The sequence below is a fragment of the Brassica rapa genome, chromosome A10 (assembly GCF_000309985.2).
Source record: "Brassica rapa cultivar Chiifu-401-42 chromosome A10, CAAS_Brap_v3.01, whole genome shotgun sequence".
Classification (NCBI taxonomy): domain Eukaryota; kingdom Viridiplantae; phylum Streptophyta; class Magnoliopsida; order Brassicales; family Brassicaceae; genus Brassica; species Brassica rapa.
Genome location: NC_024804.2, coordinates 18754547 through 18768073, shown reverse-complemented (window position 1 = coordinate 18768073; position 13527 = coordinate 18754547). Strand labels below are relative to the sequence as shown.

At 34.1% G+C, this 13527-nt stretch overlaps 3 protein-coding genes and 1 non-coding gene across 4 annotated transcripts; 2 read left to right on the top strand and 2 right to left on the bottom strand.

Moving 5' to 3' along the window:
- Window positions 1-217: 217 nt before the first annotated feature.
- LOC103847007 (thioredoxin-like 3-1, chloroplastic) lies at window positions 218-1730 on the top strand. The gene is made up of 5 exons (XM_009124032.3): window positions 218-631; window positions 1027-1101; window positions 1192-1258; window positions 1346-1363; window positions 1480-1730. Exons 1-5 carry the CDS (start codon window positions 327-329, stop codon window positions 1576-1578), a joined length of 564 nt encoding a protein of 187 aa, XP_009122280.1. The 5' UTR covers window positions 218-326; the 3' UTR covers window positions 1579-1730.
- On the bottom strand, window positions 1599-5963 carry LOC103847006 (gamma-tubulin complex component 3). The gene is made up of 3 exons (XM_033281745.1): window positions 5914-5963; window positions 3017-5339; window positions 1599-2941 (listed from the first exon to the last, which is right to left on the bottom strand). Exons 2-3 carry the CDS (start codon window positions 4000-4002, stop codon window positions 2671-2673), a joined length of 1257 nt encoding a protein of 418 aa, XP_033137636.1. The 5' UTR covers window positions 4003-5339; window positions 5914-5963; the 3' UTR covers window positions 1599-2670.
- Window positions 1840-1921, top strand: TRNAS-GCU. Its single transcript has one exon. It is a non-coding gene; the product is annotated as a tRNA-Ser (tRNA).
- Window positions 5964-6671: 708 nt separating the features above from the next.
- On the bottom strand, window positions 6672-10776 carry LOC108870147 (eukaryotic translation initiation factor 2 subunit alpha homolog). Its single transcript, XM_033281746.1, has 4 exons — window positions 8279-10776; window positions 7937-8173; window positions 7201-7554; window positions 6672-7117 (listed from the first exon to the last, which is right to left on the bottom strand). The coding sequence occupies exons 3-4, from the start codon at window positions 7540-7542 to the stop codon at window positions 6875-6877; spliced, it is 585 nt and encodes a 194-aa protein (XP_033137637.1). The 5' UTR covers window positions 7543-7554; window positions 7937-8173; window positions 8279-10776; the 3' UTR covers window positions 6672-6874.
- Between the last annotated feature and the right edge of the window lie 2751 nt (window positions 10777-13527).

Here is a 13527-nt window from a genome sequence, read left to right as displayed (position 1 = left end):
TTTATTTTTTGGGGTATAATATGTGCATGGCATTCACATATTAACATGGTTCTAATCCTTTTTAAAACGAGGCAATTTAATTTGTTTTATAAAGCTTAACTTGCATATGATTTCCATAGTTTTTTAAATTATTGAAGAGAGGTGGCCCCCACCGGCTACTTGCTCATCGGTGGCACTTTTCCAACTCATCCATCTTCTGGATAAGCTCTCTCTCCATCTCCTCACATCTCTTCCCCAAAAAATATCTTAATTATGTCATATGAAAAATTTAGAATATTTCATCAGATATCTCTTCCTTCGAAAAGATTAAAAGAACACAGAAAAGAATGGCAGCTCTAGCATCAAACCCTCAAATGTTAACGAGACAAGGTCACAGTAATTACAAGAAGGAACAGTTCTGGAGGAAAGAGAGTTTGAATTTGGAGAAGAAGTGTGGGTTTTGTTGTGTGAAGGTTTACAATTATGAAAAGCTTGGGAGGTCACAAGTAGAGAAGGAGTGGAGGTTGAAAGCTTTTTGGTCGAACGTATCACAGCCTGAGACAATTGAGATGGTACCCATTAACGACGTTGATGAGCTTGAAGCTGTTCTCTCTGACGCACGCAACCTCTCTCAGCCTATCATCATCGAATGGTAAATAAACACACACCAAAATCTTATATCTCTGAATAATCTTGATTAGAGATGGAATCCATGACTTGGAACTTCTAACTTATATGGCAAAAAATTTGGAACAATGTGTTATTTTCTTGCTACTTGTTTTTTATTTTTTTTGTTAAAAGCGATAATTATAATAAATACTTATTTGCGTTTGTGAAATAAGTTGGAGGGTAGATTCAAACCCAAGTAATCCCTTGAATATTCTGACGCTCAACCACTAACAAACTGTCTCATTCTTGTTACTTGTTAGATTACATTTTTTTCCCGCTAGATCAATTTCCACGTTCATTTCACTGATTTTTTTTTTCAACTTATCAATTTTCACAAGTCAGTCACTAATCAGTCAAAGCCTCTATATATGTGAACAGGATGGCTTCTTGGTGTCGGAAATGTATTTACTTGAAGCCTAAGTTGGAGAAATTGGCAGCGGAATATAATAACAGGTAAGCTAATTACAAACTTACAATAATGTTACTGCATAAGTGTGGTTCTTATGTTGAACTGAAATGAATACTACAACAACAACAAAACAGAACAAAGTTTTACTACGTGGATGTGAACAAGGTGCCTCAAACCTTGGTGAAGCGTGGCAACATTTCTGTAAGAAAATGGTTAAAACAATCAAACATGATCTATCATTATTTTTGTCAAATCTGAATCAGTTTTCCATATTCATGTATTATGCAGAAAATGCCCACCATTCAGGTATGTTTTCTTGATAACAAATTGTTTTAACAGTAAGAAACTTTATGAATGGTAAATGAAAGTAATAACGATAATATTTATGTAACTAAGAGAGAATTGAGTGGGGTTAAATGCAGTTGTGGAAGGAAGGGGAGATGCAAGAGGAAGTGATAGGAGGTCACAAAGGATGGCTTGTTATTGAAGAAGTCAGAGAATTGATCAACAAATATGTCTGATTCTTCTTCTTCTTTTTTTCTCTTCCTCATATCTTTTTTATTAATCTGTACAGTAGCTTTTAAATTTTGTCTTTTTGATATTCGAGACACAGAGAATGAGAACTAAAATTGATAAGCATTGTATTTTGTTTTCAACAATTTGTTAACGAATAGATGACATACAAGACAGAGAGTACACTTTAGCTAAGTACATAGCCACATAGGTAAGAAAATGCGAAGGACATAGGATAGGACTCTTCTGTGGTACATGTTAACACAACTGTCGCTTTGGCCGAGTGGTTAAGGCGTGTGCCTGCTAAGTACATGGGGTTTCCCCGCGAGAGTTCGAATCTCTCAGGCGACGTATTTTTAAATTTTTTTGTAAGCCTCCCCTTTGTTGTTGTCTGATTGTGTCTCACTTGCCTAAAGAACTGACAAACCGTGACATGTGTTCTTTCTTACACGATTACTTTAAACGTTTCACTACATATATCAAATTCATGCTGTTTGTAGACCTTAAAGAAGGTGGTATGAGATAAAGATGATGAATGATCCTCAAAAGGTTTCTTCTGACTTTCATGAGAAAGCCTCGCAGTTTGGAACCGCAGTGAGCTAATGCTAATGCTGGATCTCAGGCCGTGGCCACAAAAGCTTTTAGAGAGCTTGGAGCCATTCGAAGTAAATAACTACACAAATATTATCAAACAACTAATTCCTTGTTATATCAATCTAATTAAACAAATCAGCAAAAGCTCAAATAGAGCTTACAGATACCACATGGGCACATGGTGAAAAGAAAAAACAAACGAAACTAAAGCTGATGGCACAGATTCAAACACAAACCTTCCCCATCTCACAACCACTGAATCTGTTTCCCAATCCCAAACATTAATACAAGACACTTGAAACAAGAATCTGTGCAAATGACAGAAGATCTATGAGGCAGACTCATAAATAACTGGCATAATTAAGAAACATATTCTTCCACGCACCTAGATTCAAGAGAAAAAGTCCTCTCCAAGCACATGCTGCAGTCAGCGGTTAGTCAAAGTAGAACATAACTTCTTCCCTTGCTATTGTGGAATATGCTTTTCAACTAAACTCGCTACTCTTTCAACTTTCTTTTCTTTTAAAATGCAACCGGCTGTAGAACTCAGTGAAGTCAAGCCGGAAGAAGAGGAACTTGAGATCCACAGTTTGTTGGAGAGGCAGGAGAGACAGGAACGCATCTAGTGAGGTTGTGTATTCCTTCGCTATACTGTCCATATCTTGACTCATGCTCTGAAGAAATTCTCCAGCACGTTGTGTTATGGCCTTCCTACCTTCACTGATCCATGAACTTGACTCTTGCGTTTTGTTTCTTCCTCGTCCTGATTCTTTAGTTCTGCAGGCAATCATTGATATCACAGATCAGGTTATGACCCTTAGCCTTAATACAGGTAAATATGTTTAAGTCTACCTTATTTGCAGCTCGTAGATTCCTTCATACAAACGATCTGCATGACTCCTGAAGCGTAATATAAGCTCAAAGAGAACAAAAAGTGATTTGCGGATGGTCTGCGACTGTTCTCCCAGAAGAGACTTTCCGACGATGGAGCTGAGATACTTCTCATGTGCTGCCAAAAGATCATCCAAGTCTCTAGCAGCCTCCATCTCTTTCGAGAAGTTGCACCACGACACCTCCAACACTTCAAACATGATGTAATACTGAAAGTTGGTGACGAAATGGTTCATCTCGTTCCAAAGAACCTGGCACCTCCTCAGCGCCGCCTCGGTGACAAGATGCTCAAGCGCGTCTGTCTCACCATACCCTAGTCCTCCTCGCCTAGTCGTCGTCCCGGAGGCAGCTGCTGCTTGTAAAGCTGCATCACACCAGCCGTGGTCATCACAGCAGACACGGAGAAAGTTTATAGACTTCCCAGTTCTCAGAATCCTCTGAGCTAAGCTCGGTGAGATAAAAGACGGAAGCATCTCCACGTGGAGCTTATAACCCTCTCTCCAAAGCAAACCAACCTTAACCGGGTGGCTAACAACAAAGAACTCACCGAAACTATCTTCCAGCTCTCCTTCAAGAACCCAACTCCTCACCATCTCGAACAAAGGAGAACACACACATCTCAGCAGATTCATCATAAACTCCCTTACAAGCGGATCACCATGCTGCACGTGCAAATGAATCGCCCCAGCCATGGCACCGCCTCTCAGGACTTTACACTTATCAACCAAAACAGCCATCAGCCTCATCTTCACGATAGGCTCCGCGAACCACACAGACAACCTCCTCAAAGAAAGGTACTCACTCGAGCCTCCTACCAACTCAGAAACCAAGGGAATGGGATTCATGGCTTGCGCTTCCAACACAGCCAACAGCTTGTAATAATCAGTTAACTCGTCTTGCAACGCCGCGCAAAACGCTTGTCCAACGGTTTCCAACCGATCCACCATACTCTCTGATACAAAGGTCTTGACTTTATTAAACAACCACCCGAGCTAGGAGAGGGTACGTATCATAACTCGAGTAGTACGAGGGGTATTAATGTAATCAACCACCGCGTAACCTTCGATCTCGCTGTTGAACGTAACAAACTTCCCATCGATGCCTTGACACGCGTATAAAACATCTCTAACTAAAACCTCTTCCGTTACTTCGTTCTCTTCTTTAATTAAAATCTTATACTCTCTAAACGCGATATCTTTCAAATTCTCAGGATCTTTACTAATCATAAGAGCTCCGTTGCTAGTCCTATCCTTCTTCTTAGGAGCGTTACAGGGACTCAAATTGGTTAGCAGAAGCGACGAATCGAAGGAGTTGATTGACGATTTGCGATCGTCGGAGACGGTTTTGAGGAGGTGGAGGAGGGAGCGTTTGTTGGCGACGCTGCCGGGGCCTGTTTTGGAGGCGAGCTTAGTGTAGAGATCGGCGAAGGCGAGGGCGGAGGAGGATTTTCCCTGGGTGGCGAGGCGGCGTTTGAGGGACTCGGCGATGGAGGCGGCGTCGGGGGAGAGGGAGGAGGGAGCGATGCGGCTGGAGAGGATGCGGGAGGCGTAACGGAGGGTTTTGAGGAAGGCGGGGGAGGTGGGATCGGGAGGGTTTGGGTTTTGAAAGAGGAGACGGAGGACGAGGGTGTGGACTAGATCTGCAGCTTCCTGGTGATCGTCGTCGTCTTCCTCCTCCGTTGCATTTTGATTTATCATTTTTGTTTTTTTAATTGGGTTTTTGATTTTTTGAATCGAAAGAGTTTTTGCAGAGTGGATGAGTGAAGTGGTGAGAAGGAGTCGGGGTTTTCTTCGGTGGGGCAATTGAAAAAAAATATATATATATTTGGGGAAACAAAGGGAGATTTCAAACTTTTCAACAAAAGCGATGTACTTCAACAGATAGGAAATTTATATAAATCAGCCGTATTTCAAGAATGGGTCAAAAGAGATACAACAATTGAATTATGCTATTTAAAAATTTTTTACACTAGTTTTTGATTAGCTGTTTTAATCTTTTGATTATGAAAAGAAATTGATCTAAACAAAATAATTATGAAAAGAAGAAGACACAGATTTTAAATGGAAATTTCAGAAAAGAATTCGGCAATGAGAAAAATCAGTAGAATATCAACCTTAATGATGTAATTATTACAAGTAACAATCCTAAAAGATAAAAGGTTTCTTTTGTTTCAAGTTTCAAACAGGAACTCAAACATTTTTTTTGTCATTTTTCAAAGAGGAACTCAAAACAAATGAAGAACAATCTCCACAAACGAGTTGTCATAGGGATAGAGCAGTGATGTCTGCAACAGCATAGAGAATAGACATGTCAGAACACAAGAAAACCAAATCATCTAATGTGCAAAAAAGGAGAAACATCACAAAGACTATTGAACATCACAAGCATAGACAGGACAGTAGAGAAGATAATCATATCGGAACAAGAGTACTAACAGAAAAATCTACCAAGCATTATGACTTCAAACATAGAGAATATACATGTCAGAAGACAAAAGTGTACCAGTTCATCTAATGTGCCAAAAAGGAGAAACATCACAAGGACCATCGAACATTACAAGCATAGACAGGACAGTAGAGATGATCATTATATCGGAACAAGAGTACTAACATAAAAAACTCCCAAGAATCATGACTTCAAACATAAAGAATAGACATGTTAGAAGACAAGATTACGAATTCATCTAATGTGCCAAAAAGAAGAAACATAACAAGGACCATCGAACATTAAAAGCATAGACAGGACAGTATATATGATCATCATATCGGAACAAGTGTACTAATAGAAAAATCTCCCAAGCATCATGACTTCAAAAAAAATATCAAAAGAACAATTACAATAAAAAAGAACAAGAGTACCAGTGAATGCAGTCTTCAATAGTATCTTCCCAACCAGAATCAATGTGTTTTCTGTTTCTTTGCGGGCGGGCAAAAATCCTATAAAAAATGATATTTCAATTAACAAACTGAACTCTGTAAATAAGATAGCAATTAAAAAAGCAAATCTTTACCTCGAGATAAACGTAGTCAGCCACAGTGTTGTGGTGTGCAAATCTCACATATCCTTGATCCACTGCATTCACATCACCAGAGCTGTCTTGAAGTTCCAAGAACTCTTTACCTCTTCTATCAACACCATGACCTGATTAAGGTGACAATCAAGGTCATCAATACCTAATCAAAAATATCTAACAGAAATTAGAAAATATTACCTGTACAGAGCATCGTGTGACAATCAAGGCCAGAACTATCGTCTTCATAGGTTTCAACTTCCTCATCGGTTGGACCGTAAATTTTCTTCAAAAAATAAATTTACAAGAAATATATATTTAGAAACAAAGAAAAAATTGATATATAAAAAGATGGCAAGCACTTACATCTTCTCGGAGACTGTTTTCGTAAGACGGGTACAACATAACAGAGCATGCAATAGGCGCAATCAACAGGCGGGTAATAATATCAGTGGCGGCCATGGAATTAGGAACGTCATCCCCTACTTCATAAACTTTCATACAGTCGATCTTTTCCACAGGACCACCCTGACACCATAAAAATTAAAGAGTCATTTACTGCAAATAAAAATTAATGGCTAAGTGAGATAAGATTCAAAAACATACAGTTCTTATGTACTCTCCATCAAATGAGTTCTTGAAGGGGCAATCAGCATCAAGCACAAGACCAAGTTTCTTAAGGATATATGAGAAACGTCCAAGCTCTGGAACAGAAGCATCTTTAGGGTGAACCAATTCGTTAGCGACTGCCTTATTCACAAAATCTTGAATGGAGAGATATGAATCAAATGGCAGACGGCCCTTTAACTTCAGATACGCTTCAAATTGTCTTGTGAGAGCAATGGCATAGCAAATATTCTCCTCCTGAAGAAGAAGACAGATCTGTAGAATTCTTTGATTGAGAATCCTCCAAGAGAAGTACACCTGAGTTTTATCCTCTTCAGAAGAAAGTCCTTCAGATCAGCATCGATATCAGCACTGAGAAATCTTTGATCTTCGTGCAAATTCAACAGTTCATCATAGGAAGGCCATCCAGCTAATTTGTAAAGGTCCTGCAAAATTATTAGTGTCCATTAAAACGATTTCGTCATAAAATTTTCCAAAGCTATAAATAATGACCAAAAGAAAAAAATACCTTGAGATTCATAGCCTTGTCATCCGCAACACTGAAGAGAACCCTCTGGACATGCTTGGCTTTCGAATACTCACATTCACATGTCATTCTGTCTTCAAAACGGAGAGGATTAGGACTCAGGAGAATCGCCTTATTACTGTCATCCAACACACGAAATGGCATTGTTCTGCCAACTACAAGATGCCTCTCTCTAGAGTTGAAGACCTTAGCCTCCTTCTCATTGAACTCCAGCAAAGACACTACGGCCTCGTTACCAGTAATACTCTTAACCTTTCCCATCACAAGCCTATCAACCTCTGGATAACGAGGTTGGTACATTCTGCAACTCAATTTTGTGACCATTTTCGCAAAGATCTGAAACATAAAAATGAAAATCAAGAAACGAAATCTCGGATGCAATGACTTTGCGGATCTACAAAGCCATCATACAAGCACAACGCCGATCAAGCATCAAGATAGAACCAACTTTACGATCACACAGGAAAATATCAAGAACAAAATCCATGAATAAATCACTTTGCCGATCTACCAAGCCAACATACAAATTTAACACCGATCAAGCATCGAGATGGAAACGATCTAACCGGTAAAACAGTAAATCGAAAACAAAAACGATGATTCCATAAGTTTATCGATCTACGAAGCCAAAAAAATCAATCTCTACGCCGATCAATCAGATGGAACCGATCAAACAGATGACGATACATGAACTAGCAAGATGAAATGATTAATAAACCTATTGGATCAAAGGAGATTGGAAAGTCGGGAGCTCGAGGATTCTGCAAATCGAGGGTTTCCGAAAATCGCTGTGTAGAGGTTTTGTTTGGCGTCGTAAGGCGGTAGAGTTCCAATTTCGAATAAGAGAGTTTCTTTTGGGCTTTTTCACTAATTGGGCTTTTACAAGGCCCAATATCGATGCCGATCAGGTTAGAAAGGTAACATTTCTATGCAAATGAAATGAAATGAAAAGGTCCTGCAGATGGTTTATTAAAAAAAATATCATCAGATCTAAGGGGTGAAGAGTTGAAAATTAGTATCAAATAAGATCAAGATTTATAAGAGTAAAAGTAGCTCTTACCGTATTTCAACCTAGAGGAATGGTGTGCCCGTGATTTGTAAGTATTGGTAACCAACAGTGGATATTGAACGAGGTACTCCATTTTACAGAGGCAATCCATTTGAAATCTGAAACTGAATGAGAGTATTGAAAACGATGAAGAAAACCAAAGGAAAATTAAAAAAAACGTAGAGAGAAGATAAGAGATAAAAATGAAGAGGAGACTTGTTTATAAGGAAGAGGGTGAAGTTATTGTTGTCCCGGATTTCACGCTTCTCTTTCCGAGATATGGGCTTACATTTTTTATTATAATAGATATGGGCTTATATATCTATTCTATTAAAACAGCAGTGTGACCCATTGATAAAAGTTATGTCCAACTTATAATTTCAACAATACATACCATTTTAATATAAAAGCATCGTAATATATATATATTTTTTATGTAACCACCACTTAAATTACCTACTAATCGGTAACCACTTTTTGTAACTGCATCCAAATATCTTTTTTTTTTATGTAACCACCACTGTTTTTATTGTTCAAATCCCAGCAATTTTTTTGATGATGTTCATGTATTTCACCGAACTTGCTCTTTTGTTTTTTCCAACTTGCTTTTCTCTTCATCTGGAAATAATATCCTCATCATCCTCAATCTATCGGGAGAGCCTTTCACGGGTATTAGATAGAGCTTTTTTTTTTTTTTTGTAATTGAGATAGAGCTTTTCTTATGAAGATTGAATCAAGAGATGTTGTGCTTTCTTCACATGTGCTTGCATGTATCTAGAAGAATTTGTTGGTGCCTCTGTGGAAGAATATTGCAGGATTGCTTTGCTGAAGTCCGGTGGTGGTGCTGCCACGGTTCGTGAGAAGAAGGGCACCGCTTGTGTCTTTTTTTTGCAAAAAAATAGGTTTTATTTTTGTCATTGGATGATAAATTAGGTTTGAGCTCTTATCTTTCAAAGTGTATTTAATGATATACGGGATTCGTTAAAATGTCTAAATGATTCTACTGCTAGGAGCTTTCATTTTTAATTTTCAATAAAGTAGATATACGGCAGAAACAATTTTGTATATGTTTTAGCATCATGAGATCATGCATATAAGTTTTTCTTTTTCTTTAACATCAAGATCATGTATATAAAGTTATTTGACATTAGACAACACAAAATCTTATGGCTGTATGGTTTTACAAACCATTATATATGTATTTATAAAAATCTATTCTATTAAAACAACAGTGTAACACATTGATAAAAAGTTACGTCCAATTAAAATTTATGAATCATTACAACTTCTAACATATACTCAATAGTTTTCCTATTTTTTATTTACATTTAAAATATATTTTTCTTTAGGGTTACATAATACTAAAAACTAAGTATTTTTTTAAAAAAATGATCATATCTTCAAATACACATACAGATAATATATATATAAATAATATAACAAAAATATATAAATTTTTGAAAACCCGATTGAACTGGTTCGACCAGTCACCAAGTAAACATAACGAGTCGATGTCTGGTATGGCTTTCAAAACATTGGTTCAATTCAGTTTTCTGGATAATTTTGCATAATGTATGTAAAAACATCGGATAATCCATATTTTTAGTATAAATATCGGGTTGTTTGACTAAAAATATCGGGTAATTCACATAACTTTTAAGATATTGGATAAAAAGTATTAGAGTAATTCGGTTAATAAATAGTATTTTTAGTATATTTGATTAATTAGAAATAAATATAATAAATATTTGTAGGTATATAATTTTTTATTTTTAAAATTTGGGTTTGAAGATTGGTTATGTCGAGAGATATATATGATTTTCTTGATTATTTATGAATTTGGTGCTGATTTAGTTTTGATTCTTTGGTTTCAGATAAACATGTGTAGACCTATACAATATTTTACATAGAAATTCATATAAAATATAGGTTTTGTAGGTTACGTTGAACAATTAGGCCATGAGTCACGATTTTTTTAATAAACGCAACTGGTTTTCAACAACTAAAATGGGGTTTTTTCATTTTTTAATAAACATAAATATGATTACAAAAAAAAACACAAATATAAAAAATAGATTTCTAAAAGAAGTATGTAAAACAAAAAATATACCCGTCCTTTCAGGACGGGTCAGAATCTAGTTAATTATTAAAGATACGTCAACTATAACTTTCATAACTAAGAGCATCTCCAAAAGACACTCTATAACTTCAAATATAAAATTTTTTGTTCTCAAAAAAAAAAATTTAAAACTTCAAATTTGAAGTTTTGAAGAGTGAAACTCTATATTCGAAGTTTCACCATTTAAAATTTTAAATTTGAAGTTTCATATTTTTATTTGCATTTTGGTCTCTACAATCACACATCAATTTTATGATTCATAAATATTTTCTTGTTTATTGTTTTAATTCTTAAAAAAATCATATCTCATAAATATTTTAAATTTTGTTTACATATTTTAAATTTTACACATGAAATTAAATAAAACTTTTAAATAACATTTAAAATATTTTAAGCTAAATTTAGACAACATTAATATACAAAAAAAAAACTTAACAAAAATATTTTTAAAAATTACATGAAGACATAACTATTACATAAATTTAAATATTACAACAACACTAATAGTCAGGTAAGTTTGTTCCGGAACTTTCAAAATTTTCAAATATTGTCCAGATTTTTTTGTGTAACTGAAGATGGTTGTTGTTGTTGTTTTTGATATCTTTTTCGTACAATTCATTCTTGTTCATATCGAATATATTCACGAGTATTAATATCATCGAAAATATATTAGCCTTTTAGCAATATTTTATGTTTCTCTTTTATTTTTTTGTTCCAGTCTAATGTATTTACAGATATCAATATTACCCGATTTCAAAATTTTTTAGCTCGTAATCTACAAAGTAAAAATGAACAGAGCTATTTTTACTTTGAAATGCATTAATAGATAGATGCATTACGAAAATCATTTTATAAAATAATATGGTATTTTATTTGAAGTTTAATATTAATTAAGTTATTTTATTTAAATTTTTATATTTTAATATAATATTTTATTAATTAATATTGTTGTAATATGTTTATATATATGCTAGTTATTTACAAAAGTTTTAAGAATTTAAATTAGTTATGACAAATATAAAGACCATATTATAAAATATAAATAGTTTTGAAGTTGAGTTTGAAGTTTTATTTTTGGAGAAAAACACTTTTAAACTTCAAATATAGAATTTTGAAAACTTTAAAATAGAATTACTTTTTGGAGATGCTCTGAGGAGTGCTAAACTTAAATTTCCCAAGATTTACGGCCTAACCAGAATATTTCTATTTAGTTGGAGATTAGTTCGGCACCTAGAAAATTAAATCCCCGGAAACGCACGAACTCGTGAAATGTAATAATATATCCTATTTATTATTACTCGAAAACCAGTCATTATTTACTTTTTCGACATCCGTATGCTGTCCATTGGGTACTTGGAGCGGCGTATGGTTAGCTGTTTGTGGCTACAGTGCATGGTCTGTAACAAAAGTTGATATTTGTATTTAATAATATTCCGAAGAAAAAAGATTATTCGCTGTCCACCGTCTGTTGCTCCACTGCATGGTCTTGTGTAATATTTTTTTCATTTTTCTCATTTTAATAACCTTATTTATTGGAAAGTTGATAACGTTTCATTAAAACTCTGAATCATTAAAGAAGTCATGGTTTTTTCTTTTGGTTCATAATTTGTTTACTAGACTATCCACTAAAAGTTACTTAGTACTTAACACGAAAGGGTTATAGGTCTCTCTTTTCTTATGATTTGAGTACACGAAACCATTTCATTACGTAAACCGGCCCAATTAAAAATCTTCCTCGTACAAGTTCCACATTTAATAGGTTTCATTACGTAAACCGGCCCAATTAAAAATCTTCCTCGTACAAGTTCCACGTTTAATAGGGACAACTAGATTTTGATATATGCTTTCAAAGCGCAGATTTATTTTTGTTTTTTTTTCAATTAACAAATATTTAATAAATGTCACATTTTCATATATTTGTGTTTTATTTTATAAAAGATTTAAAAATTTTATCTTTATTTATCGTATTTCATTTTAAATAACTATTTATGTTAAAAAAATTAAACTTTATTTTTTTAATGAATTAAGTTGGTATAACTCTGATAAATTAATTTTATTATGGGATTAATATTTTAATTAAAAAATTATATACTTTTAATAAAGATTTATACTTTTCAATAAAAAAATTTAATTATTTTTATGAATGCTTAAATTATATTAAGAAAAAAAATAATAATAATTAAGAATAGTTGAAAAAAAATTATTTGAACTTGGACTCAATTGCCCAAAGGAAAAAAAAAAGTGAGAATTGAATCTGATTTTTTAATAGACTCAAATGGCCCAAGAGAGATTTGATTTGGACTGGATCCAAAAATAATGACCCAATATAGATTTGTTATTAATATTATTTAATTGCACTTACGTGGCAACTCTTAGGTGTGAATCTTTTCAATACGATTGCTCAAATGACAGTTCAATAGCTCACACCATACTAAATGCACGTCGAACGTCATTGACCAAAATAATACGGTAGATATATGATATATCATATGCAAACAGAAATATACAAAAACATCACAAACTAATGGTCTGACTGGTTTAAACGCAACTGTTGCGGAAGTTTGCGGATGCGCATGGTTGCAGTTTCTAGCGGTTTTAAGAAATTTGTACGACTGGTTTTACGGTTATAAATTCGTGCTTTTGCAGAATACTTATGAGTTATGACTCGTTAACTACCAAATGCAGCAGCGAATAATAAATAAAAAATATTTACATTTTATATAATTATAAAAATATCAAAAATCATACTATTATAATAAATATAAAAATTATATTTGGAAAGTTATAGTTTTAAATTTTTAAAATTATAGAAAATATTTTTTATTTTAAAATTTATAATATTAATTAAAATATAACATATATATTTTAGTATTTTTATAATTCTAATTTAAAATTTTTATTCAATATTGTTTTTGTATTTATTATTATTTTTTAAAAAAATTATCCTCCCGTAATTTTTCACAACCGCAAATGCTGGTTGGAACCACCTTTTAAATTTATGAGGTTTAGAGCGGTTTAAATCGGTTTAGAGCAGTTTGAGTGATTGTTGCAAAACGCTAACAACAGCTACAAAAACTGCGTTTGCAAACCGATCATATCCTAAGTCAAATTTTTGTTATCCACTGTTGTTTTTTCAAAGGCC

Coding starts and splice junctions, on each gene's coding strand:
- LOC108870147 (XM_033281746.1), bottom strand. CDS start 7,542: ATGGTCACAAAATTGAGTTGCAGAATGTACCAACCTCGTTATCCAGAG. Junction 7,118..7,200: donor ACAAGGCTATGAATCTCAAG/GTATTTTTTTCT, acceptor ATAATTTTGCAG/GACCTTTACAAATTAGCTGG.
- LOC103847006 (XM_033281745.1), bottom strand. CDS start 4,002: ATGGTGGATCGGTTGGAAACCGTTGGACAAGCGTTTTGCGCGGCGTTG. Junction 2,942..3,016: donor ATCTACGAGCTGCAAATAAG/GTAGACTTAAAC, acceptor GATTGCCTGCAG/AACTAAAGAATCAGGACGAG.
- LOC103847007 (XM_009124032.3), top strand. CDS start 327: ATGGCAGCTCTAGCATCAAACCCTCAAATGTTAACGAGACAAGGTCAC. Junction 632..1,026: donor CAGCCTATCATCATCGAATG/GTAAATAAACAC, acceptor ATATGTGAACAG/GATGGCTTCTTGGTGTCGGA. Junction 1,102..1,191: donor GCAGCGGAATATAATAACAG/GTAAGCTAATTA, acceptor ACAACAAAACAG/AACAAAGTTTTACTACGTGG.